Genomic DNA, 21,849 nt, shown 5'->3' with positions numbered 1-21,849 from the left:
TTGGTGACTATTCTTTTAGCATTTTTCTGGTTTTTCATTCTCCTTTGCATCTCTTTGTGACCTCTTCCTAAAGTGAAGTAAATTGTAAGTTAGCAACTTGTAAACCTCATAGGCATCTGTCCTCTTATTTTCTTTTTAAAAATTTTTAAATGTTTATTTTAGAGAGAGGGGGAGACAGAATCTGAAGCAGGCTCCAGACTCTGAGCTGTCAGCACAGAGCCCAGCACGGGGCTTGAACCCATGAACCAAGAGATCGTGATCTGAGCTGAAGTCGGACGCTTAACTGACTGAGCTACCCAGGCGCCCCTGCTTCTCATCTTCTACTTTAACCTTGAACATAAAATGGGTTTTGCCATATCAGATCTGGGTTATTGCGCAAAGGCCAACACTAGACCTAATCTATTTACATTCCCTCTTTTTGCCTGTGCACACTATTGAGTGTTGAGAATTGTAGAGAATTTTACTCTTTGTGACTTTGAAATTTCCTGTTTTTATTTTTTATTTATTTTATTTATTTATTTTTACATTAAGGTTTTTTTTTAACTTGTGGCAATTTTTTTTCTTTTATGTATTTATTTTTTCAATATATGAAACTTATTGTCAAATTCGTTTCCATAGAACACCCAGTGCTCATCCCAAAAGGTGCCCTCCTCAATACCTATCACCCACCCTCCCCTCCCTCCCACCCCCCATCAACCCTCAGTTCTCAGTTTTTAAGAGTCTCTTATGCTTTGGCTCTCTCCCACCCTAACCTCTTTTTTTTTTTTTTTCCCCTTGCCCTCCCCCATGGGTTTCTGTTAAATTTCTCAGGATCCACATAAGAGTGAAACCATATGGTATCTGTCTTTCTCTGTATGGCTTATTTCACTTAGCATCACACTCCAGTTCCATCCACGTTGCTACAAAGGGCCATATTTCATTCATTCTCATTGCCACGTAGTACTCCATTGTGAAATTTCCTGTTTTTATAATGAGAGATTTCCCTAGTTTTTTGAGAAATAGCATTGGAGTTTGTTCTTGGCCTCTGTTATGTAGGTTACAATTTGAAATTGTTATGTGATCATGAAGCAGAATCTAAACTGTTTGGTTAGGGGGTGCCTGGGTGGCTCAGTCGGTTAAACGTCCACAACTTTGGCTCAGGTCATGATCTCACAGTTCGTGAGTTTGAGTCCTGCTTCGGGCTCTGTGCTGGCAGCTGAGAGCCTGGAGCCTGCTTTGAATTGCGTCTCCCTCTCTGCCCCTCGCCTGCTCACACTCTATTTCTCTCTCTCTCTCTCTCAAAAATAAATATTAAAAAAATTATAAACTACTTTTGGTTAAAAATGAATACGTTTGCGTGGCAGTGTATTTATGGCACATGGTTTAAAATGTAGAGATGAGATCCGTTATTGGTCTCTCTGGAATATTGTAAGAAAAAAGCTGGTATCTGTGAACGGTTTCAAACTTTTCATATGTCCTAAACCCGAGGAAGCATTTATATTTAATAGGACATGTTCACTGTTCAGTTTTGATGTATTACTGCATCTGCATTTCTCATCTTTTTTCCTTTTTGTATAAAAGTCTCACAGAAACAGACACTTCCAGTTGCTCCCAGAACTCGAACTTCTCAAGAAGAATTGCTGGCAGAAATGGTCCAGGGGCAAAGCAGGACCCCCAGGATAAGTCCTCCCATTAAAGAAGAGGAAACAAAAGGAGATAATATAGAAAAAAGCCAAGGTAATAATTTAAATGATACGTCATCCTTTATTATACTTTTTTCATGAGACATTAAATATTTGCCACTCAATATTTATGAAATGTTCTATGACAAAAGTGCTCATTAGGCCCAAAAATAGAATGAGAAGGGACCATGAGAAAAGTCTGTACCTATACTTTTCAGAATTTTAAGTCTTTTTATTATGAAATTTTTAATGTTATTAAAAGTGGAAAGAATAGTGCAGTGAATTCCCATGAATCCAGTTACCTCACCTTAATAATTACCAGTGTTTTGCTGGTTTTAAGAAAACTTGTATTTAGAGATACATAGATGCCTACATTTTCTCTTCTTTTCTTTTTGTTAATCCTACCCCTGTTCTCTTAAACTTGAAATCCTATCTTTAAATTTCCTCTTTCTTAGCATTCTGTCTCTTACCTGCCAGATCTGCCCTATTGTCCCAGTGGCCCTACTTTATTATCCTCTTGTGCCTGGCATACTGTGGTTAGCCTTGAGCTGACCTTTCTGCTTCCTTTTTCTCAATCCCACCACCCCAATCTCAAGTACAAACACTTTCCTGTTTAAAGTGTGCCTCTGGGGGTGCCTGCATGGCTCAGTCATTTGGGGGTCCAGCTGTTGATTTTAGCTCAGGTCATGATCTCAGGGTTGTGAGCTACAGTCTCACATCAAGCTCTGTGCTGAATGTGGAGCCTGCTTGGGATATTCATTCTCTCTCTCTCTCTGTCCCTCCCCTACTTGTATGTGCGCACATCGTGCGCTTTCTCTTTCTCAAAATAAATAAAAATAAATTAAAAAATAAAACTCTATTATAAAAATATACAATATGACATCATGTGACTCCTTTCTGAGAGTATTCTAATGTTTCCATCTCCTGCATTGTCCAGGATTGACGCCATCAACTTGGTGTTTACACAGCTTCAATATCTGGCCTCTAGGCCTGTCCAGTCATTCTCTACTGCTTTCCAACCTTTTTTCCTTCTGTTCCTATCAGGAAAGGTTCTAGTTTCCTTTTCCTCTTCTACTGAGATCTGAATTTAACAACCCACCCAAACTGAATGCTCATCACATTATTTCTGACTTACACCTTTCTAATGTTGGCATATTTTTTTTCATTTTTCCTTAACTGTGTTCTTGAAATTGTTCTAGGTTCAAACATTTCATGAAGCTTTAGTGATTTCATCCTATGTTTGTTTCTTCATTCTCTCTTAAAAAAAAAAAAAACTCTTGTGGGGCACCTGGGTGGCTCAGTCGGTTGAGCATCCAACTTCGGCTCAGGTCATGATCTCACGGTTCATGAGTTCGAGCACCGCGTCGGGCTCTGCTGACAGCTCAGAGCCTGGAGCCTGCTTTGAATTCTGTGTGTCTCTCTCTGCCTCTCTCCTGCTCCTGCTCTGTCTCTCTCTTTCAAAAATAAACATTAAAAAAAATCTTTGGATTGTGCAGTTTGCCATGTCGGCATTATTTGCAGTTCCAGTAAACGATGGACCTGAGAACAGAAAAATTCCAAAACAGCCTGTAGGTACTAACTGGAAAGTGTAAGTGGGCCAATTTGTGAAGAGCAACTGAAACTGACACTTGATCTTCAGTAAGGGTAAGCATTGCAGTTATCAAAGCACATCAAACAGTTTTAAATCCATGATTTCCTATGTTTTGAAGTAAATCCTTAATTAGCTTCTGGAGGATAATAGATGCTAATCCATTGTCTTGAAAACTGGATACATAATTGAGCATTTATGTTGTCTTTAAAGAGTGGTAGCCCTGGGTAACTGAATAGTATAGGAGTTAGCATCTGTTTTTGTATGTAAAGTTTTATTGGAACCAAGCCATGCCCATTCATGTACGTATTGGCTGCTTTTGTACTATATCCACAGAGTTGAATAGTTGCAGGAGACCATAAAGCTTCCCCAACCTAAAATAGAAAATGTTTGCAATTCTTTACATAGTAGATGGGAAGAGCATTTTTTTTTATAGTAAACTCTGTGCTCAATGTGGAGCTTGAACTCATGACCCTGAGATCAAGAGTCACATGTTCTATTGACTGAACCAACCACACACTCCTAGGAAAGCATTTTAAAAAATTATTTTAGTAAGTAAAAACAGAATGATAGAATTATAGTTTCTTGGTTTTTTTCCCCCAACTCAGTAGATTAATGAATGTAGGCACTGGTGATTAATGTCTACGAAAAAAGTGAAAGCCATTTCATGCCTCCAGATGAAAGAATAAAACTACCTTAGTCTTGCCAGAGGATTTGATCCAGCAGTCAACTTGCAGAGGTACAGAGGCCAGAGGAATATGTTGGTTGTTACATCATGAGTGTGCAACAGGCAAAGAGCAGCCTCTGGGACACCATATAGGTCAAACAGCCTGAGAATTCTAGATTAAAAGACCTAAAAGACAAAATAACGAGGGGCAAGGTTAAGCGGTAGCATCTAGAGATGCACACTTGTGTGATAAAGCCACAAAGAAAATTTAGGTATTAGTATAAATGGCATAAACGGTTACTTTTGGAGAGGGCTGATTGGGATGGAGCACATGGAAAGGTTTCTGGGGTAGCTGGCATAGTTCTATTTTCTTGACCGGATGGTGGTTGTAAGGGTGTTTTGCCTTCTAAAATTCCTTAAACTACTGTTTGTGTTGTGTTGTTTTCTGTATCATTGTTTTGTTTTAAAGTAAAAGGTTAAAAATTTTAAAAGGTATCAAACACATCTTAAGATTACCGTTGCTCTTACTGAATTGATTTATTCACAATCACAAAAGTGACATTCTGCAAACAGCCATTAATTACGGTGCTTACTGTTTTACAGCTTTCTGACATGTTTTTTTAAAATCTAAATATGCTCACATGTATTGGCATGAGTTGTTGATAGTGTTCTTTCATCTCTCTGGCCTCTATTTTTACTAGCCTACCACCTCACAATATTCGTGCTATTTCTCTTTTTGTCTTGGATTAGTCTGTCACCAGAAGTTTATTTTGTTAATTTGTTCAAAGACTTAAAAACAATAATTCTGGCTTTATTGATTCTCCTTTGATGACTTGATTTTCTATTTCATTGGTTTCTACTCTTTTAATATATATCCATCTATATTTTTAGTTATTCTAGCTTGTCTTTCAGATGTAAACATTTAAGGTGTAAATTTCTCTTGAGTGTCACTTTTGTTGCATATTCACAAATTTATAATGTTTTCATTATCCATCTTAGTATTATGATCTTCATCTTTGACCTATGAGTTATATGGAAATGTTTTTGATTTATAGTATATGGAGGATTTGTTTTTGTCTTTTATTTTTTTTATATGTACTGTTGACTTAATTGCATTGTGTCACTGTGATCTGTGTCATATATATTTTTTGAAAATTGTTAAGACTGAAGGCATCAATTTTATACGTCTTCCATGTGCATTTTAGAAGAGAGTGGACTATAATTGTTGGATTGAGAATTTTGCATTTAGTAGATAAAGCTCTATGGTTACATTGTTCAAATCTTGATCTTACTGAGTTTTTGGTTTGCTTGATTTATCAGTCATTGATAGAAAGTCTTGAGATTGCCCACTAGGATTGATATATTTATCTTAATTTTCCTGTACTTCTATTAGCATTTGTTTTCCCTGATTTTGTTTTCAGTCTTCTCTTTTAAAGTTTTAGGCAAATATATATCTTAAATATTATAAAGCTAGATTGTTTTTTAACCCAGTCTGAGTTTGCCTGTTACTGGAAAGTTTAAAACATTCACATTTCTAATATGTAGTTGGGCTGGTTTCTGTCATCTTTTTTGATTCATAATGGCCTTTCATTTTTTTCTCTTTTGCCTTAAAGATTCATTAGTTACTATTGTTGATTGCCCCAGCTCTACTTTTTTTTTTTTTTTTTTTAACTAGCTTAAATGAGAACACTCCATTCCTGTTCATTTAGTGGTTTGCACTGGAATTTTACCATGCAAATTTAATCACATATTTCAAAAGTTAATGTTCTGACCCCATTTCCAAAGTAAATGGACTTTAGAATACTTATGCTTCAGTCTTTACTTACATAATGTTTCCATTGTTTTGTTTTGGTCTTTTTTAAAATGTGTAAGTTGGGCACCATTATCACTATTTTACCCAGGCATTGTTTGTTCAGATTTGACCTACATGTTTATCATTTTTTGTTCTAAAATCTTGAATGTTATTTGGGGGTCATCCTCTTCTAATATGTTCCAAGTATTTTTGAAGTGTATTCTTTGGAAGTTTCTTTAAGAATTGGTCTGTTTGTCTAAATTTGCCAAGAATGTTTATCTGTTTTTTTCCCCCCTTGTTGTGCAGTAATTTTGCTGGATACCCAAATCTAGGGTAACAACAGTTATTTGTTCTCAACATCTTGTATATATTATTCCATTGTTTTCTGGCTTCCATTATTGTTGAGTGGACCTGTGTCATTCTAATTGTCTGTCGTTCCTTTGTAGGTGATCTGTCCTTTCTCTGGCTGCTTTCAAGATCTTCTTTGTCTTTGATGTTCTGCAGTTTTACTACGATGTGTCTAGGCATGGATTTCCTTTATTTCCCTATTTTGTATGTGTTGTATAAAAAACATTTAAATAAAATATTTTACGCTATGAAATATACATTCACCATAGAAAATTTGGAAAAACAAATCTTTGTAATGCTTGCTGATAGATTAGAAATTAATCAACTAGCATTGAAAAATTTAACATAAAAAGCAACATTCTTTGCTTCGTTCTCCACACCGGTTCTTCCCAGAGGGCTACCACTTTTTTTTTTTAAGTTTATTTATTTTTGAGAGAGAAAGAGTGTGTGCGTGAGTGGGGGAGGGGCAAAGAGTGAGGAAGAGAGAGGGTCCCAAGCAGGCTCCACACTGTCAGTGCAGAGCTTGATGCAGCACTCAAATCCATGAACTGTGACATCATGACCTGAATGGAAATCAGGAGTCACATGCCTAACCGACTGAGCCACCCTGGCACCCCAGAGGGCTACTGCTTTTAAAAGCTTATGTTTATGTCTTTAATTTTTTTCATGTCTATAATATGTTTTATAACCACTGTTTCTTAATTCACTAACTTGTAGGTGGTATCTTTTAGTTCTTTGCTACGGTATATCAGGATCTAACACTTTTCCCTGCTTTTTAGGCCCATACAGTAAAATCACTGTCTTTTGGTTCATTTATTGGCTACTTTTATTATTTTAAGGAATACATCTAAATATTTATTTTTTGTGAGATTACTATATTTCAGTATATTTTGACTCCCAAAAGATAAGGATATTTATGTGCCTTTTTAAACTATATCTTTTTTAAACTACATCTTTTCTCACCACACCTTCTAAGCTCTGCCATCTGTACTTTTATATTGCTAAGGATGATCAGATACACATTTTGTTAAGATACACATTTCCTAGTTAAGACGACTACTGTTTGTAAATTGACTAAAAGTGGAGAACCAATAAGCAGCATATTTACATTATTGAGACTATATGAATATTACTTCATAGAGGACCAGATTTACTTTTTGTCTGCAGCTCTGTGCTAGGGGTTCCCTAGAGTCTTTTTTTTTTCCACTCTTGGACAATTTTTTGTTTTTCTTAGGTTCTTCCCCCCTTCTCCCCTTATTATATTGCCTGCCTTTATTATGGCCAAAAAATCTGTCATTTTATGCTGTTAAGTCTTTGGGTTCCCCTTTTCTTAGGGACCTTCATCTTAGAGCTTCTGTCTTTTTTTTTTTTTTTTTTTTTTTTTTAATTTTTTTTCACGTTTATTTACTTTTGAGACAGAGAGACAGAGCATGAACGGGGGAGGGTCAGAGAGAGAGGGAGACACAGAATCTGAAACAGGCTCCAGGCTCTGAGCTGTCAGCACAGAGCCCGACGCGGGGCTCGAACTCACAGACTGCGAGATCATGACCTGAGCCGAAAGTCGGCCGCTTAACCGACTGAGCCACCCAGGCGCCCCAAGCTTCTGTCCTTTTTTGCTTATTTGACTCGTTGCTTACTAGGTTTGCTTCAAGGCTGTCATTCCAGGACTTAACTCCTCCCCTGAGTTTTCCCTGCATTTTCTGGATCTCATTGTCTTCTCTGTATATTCTTCCATTTTGTCACCACATCATGAAGAAACTTAAAAAGAATGAGAGGTAAATTTTTCTGAGTACTTAGAACTCTTAAAGATCTCCTTGTACTTAACTGATACTTTGGATAGGTACAGAATTCCATATTGAATTTTCCTCACAACTTTGAAGGTATGGCTTCATTATCTTGAGGCTTCTCACGTTTATGCTGAGGAGTTGGTTGCTCATGTGATTCTTACTCCATTATAGAATACCTGGGATTCATTTCTCTGGGAAGTTTTAGGATTTTCTTTGTGTTCTTGAGGTCTGAAATTTGCTGTGATAAACATAGGTGCTAGTCAGTCACTTTTGGATTGGGTACCTTTTTTTTTTTTTTTTTTAAATTTTTTTTTTTTCAGCGTTTATTTATTTTTGGGACAGAGAGAGACAGAGCATGAAGGGGGGAGGGGCAGAGAGAGAGGGAGACACAGAATCGGAAACAGGCTCCAGGCTCTGAGCCATCAGCCCAGAGCCCGACGCGGGGCTCGAACTCACGGACCGCGAGATAGTGACCTGGCTGAAGTCGGACGCTTAACCGACTGCGCCACCCAGGCGCCCCGGATTGGGTACCTTTTGTACCTTTTGTACCTTTTTAATTTGAAAATCCATGCTTTTAGTCTGGGGAATTCTCTTTATAAATTATTTCTTTAAAACCATGTTCTTTTTTCATTGTTCTCTTTTGGGAATTCTGTTACTAGTTGGATGACAAACTTCCTGCTTTGATTTTTCTCTTTTCTCTCCTCATTTTTTACTTGATCTTATGCTACTTTGGGATGTTTTATTGACTTTATTACCTTCCTCCGTTTTTGTTTTTTTTTAAGGCAAACATTTTAAAATTTCTATAAGCTCTTTGTTCCGTTTATGTATCTTGTTTTGTGGATTCAGTATTACTTCAAATTTATCTGAACATAATTAGAGGATTTTTTTTTTAATTATATTTTGTGCCCTAATTGATGGTTTCCTTCAGAGTCCATTTTTGTTTTGTTTTTTTCTCTTTTATGTGTAGGCTCTTTTTAAAAATGTCTGAAGGGGCGCCTGGGTGGTGCAGTCGGTTGAGCGTCCGACTTCAGCCAGGTCACGATCTCACGGTCCGTGAGTTCGAGCCCCGCGTCGGGCTCTGGGCTGATGGCTCAGAGCCTGGAGCCTGTTTCCGATTCTGTGTCTCCCTCTCTCTCTGCCCCTCCCCCGTTCATGCTCTGTCTCTCTCTGTCCCAAAAATAAATAAAAACGTTGAAGAAAAAAAAAAAATTTAAAAATGTCTGCAGACACACAGTTCCTAGTTTAAGAAAAGGCAGTAAAGAGGCTTACCTAGAATTGTGTGGGCTAAAGCTTTGCTGTGGGTTTTGTTTAAATAAAGCAAACAGTGGGGTGTCTAGGTGGCTCGGTCTGTTGAGTGTCTGACTTTTGATTTCAGCTCAGGTCATGATCCTGACCCAGGATCATGGGATCAAGCCCTGCATCAGGCTCCATGCTGAGTGGAACCTGCTTGAGATTCATTCTCTCTCTCTCTCTCCACCCCCTGCTTCTTGCCCCTCAGCACACGTGTTCTCTCTATCTCTCTCTCTCCCAAAAAAAAAAAAAAAAAAAGAAAGAAAGAAAAGTGTTTTACAAGGAGCTGCAGTTGGCCTTGAAATTGTAGAGGCGTTTTCTTGGAAGTGCTTATACTCCTGCTAGCTGTCTAGATTCTCCCCAGATAATTTGTTGGATTCCTTTTTAAAACATTTAATTTTTTTTTTTTTTTTTTTTATAAGTAGACTCCATGCCCAACTTGAGGCTTGGACTCCTGACCCTAAGATCAAGAGTCTCATTCTCTTCAGCCAGCTAGGCACCCCAAAACATTTAATTTTTTAAAAAAATGTCTGAGGCTGTATCATTCGTAAACCTTGTTTTCTGTTTCACGTCCTTTGTAGTCTTCTTTGTTTCTCACTTCTCACCGTTGGATGCTCTTTTGTTACATGTCATCCAAGTTAAATATCTCAACGTTCGTTATCAACTTCCAAATTTATATCTCCAGCTAAGACTTTGCATCTGAATTCCTAATTCCTGTGCAACTGCTTATTCTACATTTCTTCTTGGATATACTGTAAATTATTTTAAGCTTACTGAAACCTAATTACTATTTCCTGCAGTCTTCCTCATTCTAGTTAATGGCAGCACCACTCTTCTAGTTGCTCAAGCCAGAAACCTAATGCTGTTCTTTCTTTCAGGCTTAGAACCATTCCTTTCCTCTCTCTCTCTTCTTTTCCTCTTCCCTTTTATGTTCCTTCTTCCTTCCACCTTTACCAAATCCTGTCCACGTCTACCTTCAGAGTATATTTAAATTTACCTATTCCTTATCAGTTCTGCCTCTACCATCCTAGGTTAAGCCATCATCCGTGACTTGCCTTATCAGAATAGTGTCCTTACTGGTCTGTCTGCTTTCAAACTCGGCCTCCTACAGTCTGTTGCACACAGTAGCAAGTGTTTCTTTTAAACTGTCAGTGAGATCATGCTTCTCCCCTTCTCAGAACCTTCTGGTGGCTCCCCATTACACACCCACGTATAAAAGTAAGATTCCTTCCTGATGTTGTCACCTACCACCTTCTCCCTCCAGCTGCTTTTCTTTGCTATCCACCAGGTATACTTAGTGTGTTCCTCTTCCAGAGCACTCAAAGAACAGCATGTCTGAGATGCTTTCACCTTTTACCCTGGCATATTTTTTTCCTTATGTCCATATAACTCAGAAGTCATCCTTGTGAAGTGCTCTCTAGCCCCCTACTCCGTAACCCACTTTTTCTAAAGCTTTATTTTTCACCATAGTACTTCTTATCTAAAAGGCATTTCATGCTTTCATAGTTCAGATATTTTTTATCCAGGCTCAGGTTATCAACATAAAATATGTTATACTTTAACATACATTTTGGGTTTTTTGAGGTTCATCTTCTTCCCCTCCCCACCAGAATGTAAGTTCTCTGACCAGGGATGTGTGTGTGTGTGTGTGTGTGTGTGTGTGTGTGTGGTTCATTGCTGTGATTGAGTGCCCAGAATGGTACCAGACAGTAGGAGCTCAGTAAATCCTTGTGTCTTAATGAACGTGTTATCTCGCAGCTTTCCCAGGGTTTCTGGCTTTTCTGCTCTGCCTCACAGATGGTATTTGTCCATATATATTGTTTTCCAGAGGTTGTTGAAATCTCATCTGCTGTGATCCCCTTCCTAACCCATGTCTTTAAATGTGTGATATAATTTGTGATTATATAAATTTTTTGTGTACTGAAATCATTTTTTACTGTGTACGTTCTGTAAGTATTTGATTTACATCTATCCCCACTGTTATTGATTGGTAAGTATGTTAGAACATGTTAAAATAGGACCCTAAGGAGGATAGGGATATAAGTATTTCTAATGCAGTAAAATTTCTGGTTATTTCTTCCTCTACCTCAGTGGGTAATCTTAGAAACTCAGTTTGGAGGCCACTGTTGTATGTTGTTAGGATTTTGTCCTTCTTAAGTTCTTTACTTCATTTTTATGGACTCTCCAGAAGGAGAGGCTATGAATGCATATGCCCAGTGTATCATGTTGGACTAAAAGCATTTTGAAGGAGTCTTAGCAAAGAGAGGAGTGTTTGTATTCAGACAAAAAGAAAATCTCCCCTTAGTTCTGCCGTTGCCTTCCTCAGAGGTAAGCACTGCACGTAAAACAGTTTGTAGTCGTCTTGGCATTTTTTTCATATGTATGTACATGTATGTCTTTTCTGTGAAAATAGAATTACATGTATATTTATATGCACACCATATATGTACATATAAAATACATCACATGAGTTTCTCAGTGACATGTTTTGTTCCACTTCGTATGCCTGGAGAAAAGCATAATGACATGGTGATTAGGAGTATGGACTGAGGGAGTCAGACTGCTTAGGTGTTAATCCAGATACTGCTGCTTACTCCGTGACCTTAACCTTTCTGTACTCCACTTTCCTAAGAATGTGTAAATGCCCTCTGCTAGTAGATATTTACATTGGAATCTGTGGAAGGATCTTTTCTTACTTTGCTTCTAAAGTTGGGCTGGGAACAATAGTTGATAATAGGAAGCCTCAAATGAGCTCTTTTTAGACATTTTGTTACTCCTCTGTTAGAGCCCTTTCCTGCTTCTCTCTTTGAAGTGAAATTTGCTGCCCTCTAGTGAGCCAACTGGTTTTCTTAGCGTTTGGCTAAGGATGTGCTGTTCTTCCTAATGTTTATACTACAGAGACCTGTCAGCTAGGGCTCTTAATTCTGTTATGAGTCCAAAGCATTGTAAATTGTGAAAATTACTTTCTACCTAAAGAGTTTAAGGAATTAGATTAAATTTACAGATACAGTTGATTAATGAATAAAGATTCTTTTATAAATTTCAGTACTTTTTCTTTTTTCAGTTATTGTGAGCACCATCTCTTTAACTGGGAAACCAAAGGTTACAACTCATCATAAGAATTCTTTTGTAGAGGCTATGGGGAGCCATGTCCACCATCTTGCATCTTTGTACAACTTACTTGTTGCTTGGCTAGTAACCAAAGTAAAAATGAAAACTAAAGCCACAGAAAGACGTTTCATGTTCTTGAATTAGAAGATTTTAATATCGTTAAGATGGTGATCCTCCCCCAAATTGATGTATGAATTCAACTCCATTTATGTTAAAATTCCTGCTGGCTTTTTTGAAGAAATTGGCAACTGGTCCTAAAATTCATATGGAAACCAAAAGGACCTAGAATAGCCAAAACTACTAAAAAATAAGAAAGTTGGAGGACTTAACATTTTCCAGTTGGAGAACCTATGACAGAGCAATTGACTAGCACTAGCCTAAGGATATACATACAAATTAGTAGAATCAAATTGAGAGTCTGGAAATAAACTGGTACATTTCTGGTAAGTTGATTTTCAACAAGAATGCCAAGAGAGTTCAGTGGGGAATAAATACACTCATTTCAACAAATGGTGCTGGATAACTGGATATCCACAGGCAAAGAATGAAGTTGGACCCTTACCTTATGTAAATTAACTAAAAAATGGATCCAAGACCTACATGTAAGAGCTAGAATCATAAAACTCTTAGGAAAAAAGTACATGTAAATCTAAATGAGCTTGGATTAGGCAGTCGTTTCTCAGATGTGACACTCAAAAGCACAAGCAACCAAAGAAAAAAATTGATAAATTGGACTTAATCTAAATTAAAAACTTTGGTGTTTCAAAGGATGCTATCAAAATGAAAAGATAACCCACACAGTGGGAGAAGAATCACTTATCTAATAATAGTCTATCATCAAACCAAGGCCAAGTCTTCATTTCTCTTATCTATAAATTCCTACCATACCATATTCATGCAGCTGAATTGCAGTATTACCATATATATTTTAAGAGGTCTGTGATTGTGGGTCTAATACCCTACCAACCCTCTCCCTATAAAGGATATGCTAAAAACTGTGCTGTACTATTTCAAGGGTAAATGAAACTCAAGATACTAAATAAAACAACTTAAAAATAATTTCAATCCTGAAAATTATAGTTTAATAAAGGGACAGAAATATGTTAAATTCACGTCATATCCAGGTATAAAGTACTTAATATTATAATTTTGACTTCAGATCTTCAGTGTTCCTTGTCAGATGAGGTAAATAATAGAAAATTCTTTGTGTGTCACATGTCTGCTTTCAGCCAATCAGAAGCCAGAATTATTTTGTAGGCAATAATAGGGTTTATTGTTTGGAGAGGAGCTTTAAATAGGGCTTACAAGATATATGTGGCTTCATATTAATTAAGCCTTATTTAGTTGTAGCAAAGAGAACATTGGTCTGGTTTGTTTAGCATTTTCAAGTTTACTTTTGAGTTCTGACTCCAGAAATGTACAATCCTATCTTTTTAGTTGTAGGTTTTAAGATGTTATTCACTCTTAATACTTTTTAATAACAGCCTTAATCACTTTTTATTTTTATGAAACAATATAATGGGCTGTGAAGGAAAAATTGCCAAATATTAAGAGGGAGAGAGAATTTTATGAAAATGTCTTCAAGGTTTCCATCACCATCTTTACCGATTTTCTTCTCACCTGGGCCAATTGACTTAGGTTCTGTAACAAGTTCCTCTTGTTCACTGAATGAGCTAGACAATATTTCCCATCTTTTAAGGAAAATATCAACTGATATCAGTGAAATTAAAGGAATGAAAGCAGCAGTTTTGACAGTGGAAGCAAATCTTTCTGATTTAAATGTTAGAGTGTCACAGAATGAAGCAAAAATCTCATCTTTGGAGGTTAAAATGAATGAATGCTCAACATCAACATCTGAATGCAATAAACAGTTTGAAGATCTTCAAGAGGAAGTAGATTTTGAATCACAGTCAAGGACTACTGATGTAAAAATAATTGGTTTCCTTAGAAACATTGAAAAAGGTAAATTTTTAGTATGTGATATCTTATAGATAACCTTTGAGACAACTCACTAGTTGTCTATATATAGAGGCAGCAAGTCACAAAACTTGAACTTCACAGACCTTTAAACAGCAAAGTTGGAGTCTGTATGATTAATTTAGAAGCCTGGAAGTTACCAGTATTCTCTTTAGTGGATCTCTGTAAAATGTTTTCAAGAGAGATGAACATAGAGAAACAAAACTTGAAATGTGAGAGAATAGTCCTCTTTCCTGTATCTGTCTTGTGAAATCTCTTAAAACGTGTAATTCTTTCATTGTTCATTGTGTTAAAGGGACCTGTAGTAATACTACAATTGGAAGAGCTTCCTATAACCCTAATATTTATCAGTTTCCCAAGCTGTCCTACAGAGTACAACTTGACCAAATGACATCTGTATTTGAGGTCAGCTTACCAGGATTTGCTGTGTTTTTGCTATGATAATTTTGGAAGGAATTCTTTTTGGCATACCACTAAAGAGTATTATGTTAACTTCTATTTTAAAAGAAAATAGCTGATAGAATTTTGAATGGAGTATATATAGTTTTTAAAATGAAAAACCCCTTTTAGCGAAACATGGTAGTTGGCAGGCAGTTGCCAACTTATGTGCATGTACTGAGTAAGCAAAGTTTGTCCTTATGAAACTACTAGTAATACATACACTAAAAAGTAGTAACAGTCATCTTACTATATTTTAGTATTTGGAACTCTGTCAATCACATCCCTTTCTACACTGTACTGTACCACTTTTGTTTTACTTTTTTGAAGTTTAAGTGAAGTGTAGTTGACAGTGCAGTATTAGTTTCAGGTGTGCATAGTGATTTGACATTTACATACATTATGAAATTGTCACCATGATTTGTAGTACCATCTCTGACTATAACTGGAAGTTTGAACCTCTTAATCCTCTTTACCTATTTGTTCTTCCCCTACTGCAACCACTAGTTCTCTGTATCTGTGAGTCTGTTTCTGTCTTGTGTTCATTAATACTGTTTTTTAGATTCTACATATAAGTGGAAATCATATGGTACTTGTTTTTCTCTTACTTTACTTAGTACCGTCCATCTGTTGCAAATGGCAAGATACCATTCTTTTTTATGGCGGAGTAATGTTCCTGAGTGTGTGTGTGTGTGTGTGTGTGTATCACATCATTATCCATTCATCTGTCTGTGGACACTGAGATTGCTTGCATGTTTTGGTTCTTGTAAGTAATGCAGTGAACATAAGGGTGCATATATTTTTGCAAATTAGTGTTTTCATTTTCTTGGGGCAGATACCCAGAAGTGGAATTAACTGGATCCTATGGTATCTAGTGTACCGTATGTATTTCTATATTTAAGAAATTTTTTTTTTTGAACTTTATGGATTTATTTTGAGAGAGAGCATTTGTGTGCAGGGGAGGGGCAGAGAGAGGGAGACTGAGAATCCCAAGCAGACTCCCTGCTGTCAGTGTAGAGCCCTATGTGGGGCTCAGTCTCATGAACTGTGAGATCATGACCTGAGCTGAGATCAAGAGTTGGATGTTTAACCAACTGAGCCACCTGGGTACCGTTGGTATTTGTAGTTTTAATTTTAATTTTTAATTACTGTTTTTCACAGTGGCTGCACCAACTTCCATTCCCACCAGCAGTATGTGAACATTCCCTTTTCTCTACATCCTTGCCAAGACTTGTTATTTCTTGCCTTGTGGATACTAGTCATTCTGACAGGTGTGAGGTGGTATCTCATTTTGGTTTAGATGTTGGAACATCTTCCATTTGTTGCCTATCTCTGTGTCTTTAAAAAATATCTGATTCAGCTCCTGTGCTCACTTTTTTTTCTTAAAGATTTGGGTGTTTTTTTTTGTTTTTTTTTTTTTTGATGTTCATGTATTTATTTTGAGAGAGTGCAAGGCGTGCACGAGAGTGGAAGAGAGAGAATCCCAAGCAGGCTGCACGCTTATAGCATGGAGCCATACCATGCTCAGTCTGATGAACCATGAGATGATGACCTGAGCTGAGATCAAGAGTTGGACACTTAACTGACTGAGCCACCCAGGCAACCCCTCCTCTGCCCTTGTTTTAAAAAATCAGATTGGGTTTTTTTGGTGTTTTATGAATTCTTTATATATTTTGGATATTAATTCCTTAATAGGTCATTTGCAAATATCTCCATTCAGTAAGAAGCATTGTTTTATTTATTTTTTTTAAGTTTATTTTGAGAGCAAGTGAGAATGCACTCAAGCAAACAGGGGAAGGGCAGAGAAAGAGAATCCCAAGCAGCCTCCATGCCGCTGACGTGGAGTCCAGTGCAGGGCTTGAACCCACGAACGATGAGATCATGACCTGAGTTGAAATCAAGAGTTGGGACCCTTAATGGACTGAGCCACCCAGGTGCCCTGCCTTTTTGTTACTATGCAGAAGCTTTTTAGTTTGATGGAGTCCCAGTTGTTTTCCTTTTGTTGCCCTTGCCTAAGGAGACAAATCTAAAGAAATACTGCTGAGAGTGATACCCAAGATTTTACTGCCCCCCCCTTTTTTTTAATGATTTCAGGTCTTATATTTAGATGTTTAGTTTATTTCAAATTTATTTTTGCATTACTGGAAGAAAGTGGTCCAGTTCCTTTTATTCTCATGTAGTTGCCCATTTTCTAAATACCATTTATTGAAGAGACTCTTTTTCCTGCTGTAGATTCTTGCCTTTTTTTATCATAGATTAATGGGGTACTTTGCACATTTTAGCACTGTTATTTCTTCCAATCCATGAGCATGTTGTATCTTTCCATTTATTTGTATCATCTTCATTTTCTTTTCATTCGACAGTTTTCTGAATATAGGTTTTTTACCTCCTTGATTAAATTTATTCCTCAATATTTTATTCTCTTTGGTGCAGTTGTAAGTGGGATTGTTTTCTCAATTTCTCATTCTGCTACTTTGTTACTAGTGAATAGAAACAGATTTCTGTATATTTTATATCTTGCAACTTTACAGAATTCATTTATTCTAATAGTTTTTTGGTTGAGTCTTTAGTGTTTTGTATATTAATCACCTGTTCCTTCCCAGTGTGGGTGCCTTTTTTCCTTTTTTTTTTTTTTTTTTTTTTTTTTTTTATCTCATGGCTATGGCTAGGACTTCCTGTACTATGTTAAATAGAGGTGGCAAGAGTGAACATCCTTGCTTATTCCTCATCTCAGAGGAAAAGCTTGTAGCTTTTCACTTTAGGATATTAGCTGTGAATTTGTCCTTTATTATGTTGAGGAACCCTCTCTATCCGTTTGGCTGAGAAGGTTTGTTTATTTTATTTTTTTATTGTAGAGCACACACAAGCCAGGGAGAGGGGCAGAGGGGAGAGAGAGAGAATTTTAAACAGGCTTCATGCTCAGTGTGGAGTACAACGTGGGGCTAGATCCCACAACCCAAAATCAAGAGTCAGACGCTCAACAGACTGAGCCAGCCACGTGCCCCTGGTTGAGTTTTTATCATAAATGGATGTCAGATTTTGTCAGATGCTATTCCTGCACCTCTTGAGATAATCATAAGATTCTTAATCTTTGTTTTGTTACTGTGGTGTGGCATGTTGATTGATTGTGGACATTGAACCATCGTTGCATTCCTGGAATAAATGCCACTTGCTCATGGTGAATAATTATGTTAATGCGTTATCGATACACTTTGGTTTTAGATCAGGTGTGCGCCTGATAACCTCCTAAGCACTATGGTGGCGGGGGGCAGTTTGGAGAAGTGTGACTTCTTTCCATCCTATCTTTGAAGTGTAACTGTGAGGAGATTATGAACCCATTTACGAAATAATACTCCAGCTAAGTAATCCAGCTAAGAATTCTCACAGGAGATTTCATGCTGCTGTAGGATCTGGGCTCCAGACCTCTGAACGTCATACTTGCTCATTGTTCTCCTCATCTCAGTCCATGCTTATAGTTTGTCTTTTGGAAACGATCAGATAACTCTGCTGTGTTTTGGTTTGCAGTTCCAGGGGTGGGGGAGCGGGTTGTAATGGTGAGAGCCCAGGTGATGGAGGGAGATGTTTCTTATTTTGATCTTGCAGTTGGCTGTCGCCTGTCAACTATGGCTCAAGCTGTGCGTCTACACAGTACCACCTCCTGGCTTTTCCAGCCTTTTACCTTTATTCTGAGGCTTTACCTCTGGTCCAAGAAAACTGGCTTCCAGACAAAAGAACAACAAGGAATTTGGTCTATAAATATTATTAAATTGCAATGTTGAAGCTATAAGTTTGTTGTTTTTTTTTTTTTAAAGACTTTAAGAACCTAGTAAGATTATTTTAGGCTTCATTTCTGGAAATATACATGTATTGTTTGTTTTTAAAACTTACTAAAGTTTGAAAATTTGTATCCTAGGAGCTCCACAGAGGCAGTTGTTATCCCGACTACAAATCGACCCAGTAATGGCAGAAACTCTGCAGATCAGTCAAGGTTGGTAATCATCTTAAATTTTCATCGTAATCTAGCATTTTTCAGTTGCTATTTCCATTTCTTACACCTCATTTAATGTATTCTGTATATCTTAGATCCTGCCCTAAGATGCTATATTTAGATCTGTGAAAATATTTTAGGGCCAGGAGACAAGATCTGCATTTTCTTCATGTTATATGGTGTTCGTATGTTTCGTCATTCAGAATCTTTCTTGCTTTGATGTCGTTTCACCTGAGTCCCTGGAATCTGCTGGCAGTCACTTCCTGCTCCAGGGACAGTTTGAATCCCTAACCTTCTTTCCTTTCTGCCCTGCTTTGCCATTGTCTTGAGCTGCTTTTATGTTCCTTAGCCTGTTCTGCCTTATCCTCATTTCCACTTCACTTTAGAATTGCCTCACCAGGGCCACACTTGGAATTTGTTGTTCTTAGAGCCACTGTAACTTCATTGTTTGCCTGTCTCCTCCACCCCCCACAAACAGACAGACATGCCACGGTCTGCTTTAGGACAGGGACTAGTGCCTTTCTTATCTATGTTCTCAGTGCCCGCCCCGCCAGATGCATGTGCAGACCCTAGTAAATGTCCACTGAGTAACAGAGGGGCCATTGGTCACCTGCAGCCTTAAATTCAGAAACCTTCTTTTCTCCTGCTTCCTTTTATTTCCCCAAACCTGCCCGTTGTTGGAAGCTCTGGTGGTGCCTTGACCCCTCCCTGTGGCTCTTGCTTCTTCCCCCTTGCTCAGGCTTCCACAGTCAGTAGGTATATTTCCTTACCCCACCTACCTCTGTCTCAGCAAGAAGAACTTGTCTTCTTTCAGGGTCCCCTTCCACCCAGATGCTAGATCCTACCCAGTCGATGAACACTAGTGTCCCCATACTCCTATAATCTTAATCCTGCCCCTCTCGTGGCTTCTCCTTTTTGCCTGTGAAAGTGTTTAAATACTCCCCATCCTTGATGTTGCTGTCATCTCTCAACATTCCATCCTGTTTTCCACGTAAGGGTATTTTCTTTCAAAATATTTGGCAGCTAAGCTCTGTGTGTGTTGTATCCACTTCACTGACATTTCCGCATTCTTTTTGTTTTCTTTAATTTTTCCTTTTCTCCATGGTGCACATACAGTTTGAAGCATCTAGTCTTACAAGGACTATAGCCTTTGCTTATCTCCTGTCGTGGTTTTTATTTCTGGGAGCCCTCTTGTTTCTGCATATTCCTCTTATTTATTTTTCATATACTGACTTTGTTTCATGTATGCAACAGTTTCTTTTATTTCCTTGAGGATATTAAAGATAATTTTGGGTATTTTCTCCCCTCCCTTCTTGGTCTTATTTTCTCCAGGTTGTTTGTTTTGACTGCTGTCTTTCATGACAGGTTTTCCACAGATGTCTGGGGATCCTTGGTTGTCTTATATTTATGAGTGGGACACTCAAAAAGCTGATAGGCATTCTGGGTTCATTAGTTAGGATGGAGAGCTTGTGACTTCACATTTGAATATAGATCCTGCAGTGGAGACTCGTTTGTTTTGTCTCTTTAGTTTGGGATGCCCTGATGTCGCTGTTTTTAGGCCTTTCCTCTTAGATTGGTGAGCTTCTCCACAGAAAGATCTCTCAGAATAGTGGATTGGGTGCCAGTGTTCTGGAAGCGAAGTGAGGAAAAGAGGCTAGGGGAGGTACCTCAACGTTAATTACTATGTAATGTTTGCTCACACCTCCTCCCTGTTTTCAGAATGGTGTTTCTTTCAACATGCCGGCATCTCTTGGTCTAGAGACCCTCTGGTTTGGCCTTTCCAAGAGTCTTAAGTTCTGCCTGTCTCCAAGGGAGAAAATAGTCAAGGTTATCAAGAAATCTAACTGCTTTTTAAAATTTCAGTACTGTACGTTTAGTTGTTGTTGTAGCACCATTCTGTCAAAGACCACGATGCTGCATTTATAGGCCTCTCTGATACTGGCCAGTGAGAAAGCACGTCTCCAGTGAGTCCAGAAAACTTCAGTTTAGGGCAACAGGTGTGGTAAGGGTCAGAAATGACAGAACAGATTTATAGTTTAGGAAGAAATAACTGCTTCTGAAATAGACACTTAAACATACCTGTATTTGCCTTGTCTTTCTCCCCACCCCTTCCCAGAGTCCCTGTGCTACCGGCTTCTCAGCCTTTGGAGAATCTTGGGATCCACATTGGAATGTCTCATTACTGGCTTAAGACTCAGCTTTTGCAGGTCTTAGCTTTTGACTTGCAAAATGTGGTTGTCGCTCCTTTTATAGTTATTTTCTTTGTGACTTTATGTTTTAATAATCTAACCCTTTATTGACATTTCATTGGGATTTTAGGAGGAAACAAAATGCATGGGTTCAGCCTATGGTCTTCACAGAAGATGTCCCTAACTCGTGTCTGTCTGCTTGACCCAGGTGGTAATGTTAACCTTGCAGAGGAGGTTGGTGACGCTTGGAGGACGGAAAGCTCAGTTTTCAGTGCCCACTTTTCTAAACCCTGTCATATGTGACATGTCATCTCCAGTGTTTCCTTTGGTCTTTGATCATTTGGCTTCCAGGACTTCACCATCTCTGTTCTTCTACTGATTCCATTTCATTCTCCGTTCTCATCTCCTCTCCTCCTGTCCCGCCCCTTAAAATGTTAACTTTTTCCTGTGTCCTGCCCTGAGCATTATCTTCATCTCTTCTCTCTTCTTCCAAGATGCAAACTGTTAGAGCTACTTTGCCAAGTGCAGGGTGGTGAGAAGCAGGCGGCAGCCTCGGACTGAGTTCTGTACTCTGCCTTTGCCAGCTGGGCACCTCTCGTGCCATTGAAGAGCAGCAGAGGGCATGCTGGTCTCCGTGACATGGGAGGGAGGGAAATCCGCTCCTTCCACTCCCTGTGAGGGTGCAGTGGGGATGGCGGCACTGACTGTGACACTTTGTTAATGAAACGCTTAGTTCACCTTTAGTTTGGATGCTGTTTCTCTTCTCTCTCCTCTTATTTCAACTTCGAAACTGAGAGCCCCACAAAGACTTCAAACTAAATAAATCTGAAATTGACATTTATCTTCGCTCCCCTTTCAGTATGCTCTTTGTCCTGTCCTTGTTCTCTTGGGTCCGGTTTCTCCTTCACTCACCTCCAATCTGCATCTCTCTCCACCCTCCACCACCCTTGCAGGGAGGACGGCTCTGCTTGGTTCCCAGCATGGGAGTTGCGGGTGCAGCTTCTGTGAAGGGC

General features: G+C 38.2%; 1 protein-coding gene across 4 annotated transcripts in view; it reads left to right on the top strand.

Annotated features, from left to right (window-relative positions):
- The window catches only part of ZC3H14 (zinc finger CCCH-type containing 14), a 47,301-nt gene that overhangs the window by 15,794 nt on the left and 9,658 nt on the right, over nt 1-21,849 (top strand). For all 4 annotated transcript variants that reach the window (XM_086709067.1, XM_086709070.1, XM_086709066.1 and 1 more), the window contains exons 9-10: nt 1,561-1,716; nt 18,573-18,647. In XM_086709067.1, the coding sequence (XP_086565193.1) occupies nt 1,561-1,716; nt 18,573-18,647 (231 nt within the window). The remainder of the gene's footprint in view (nt 1-1,560; nt 1,717-18,572; nt 18,648-21,849) is intronic.

The sequence above is a fragment of the Puma concolor genome, chromosome B3 (assembly GCF_028749965.1).
Source record: "Puma concolor isolate L17-30 chromosome B3, mPumCon1.1.hap2, whole genome shotgun sequence".
In the NCBI taxonomy this organism is placed as follows: Eukaryota; Metazoa; Chordata; class Mammalia; order Carnivora; family Felidae; genus Puma; species Puma concolor.
Note: the sequence above shows the minus strand (reverse complement) of the source record. Positions and strands in the feature narration are given on the sequence as shown.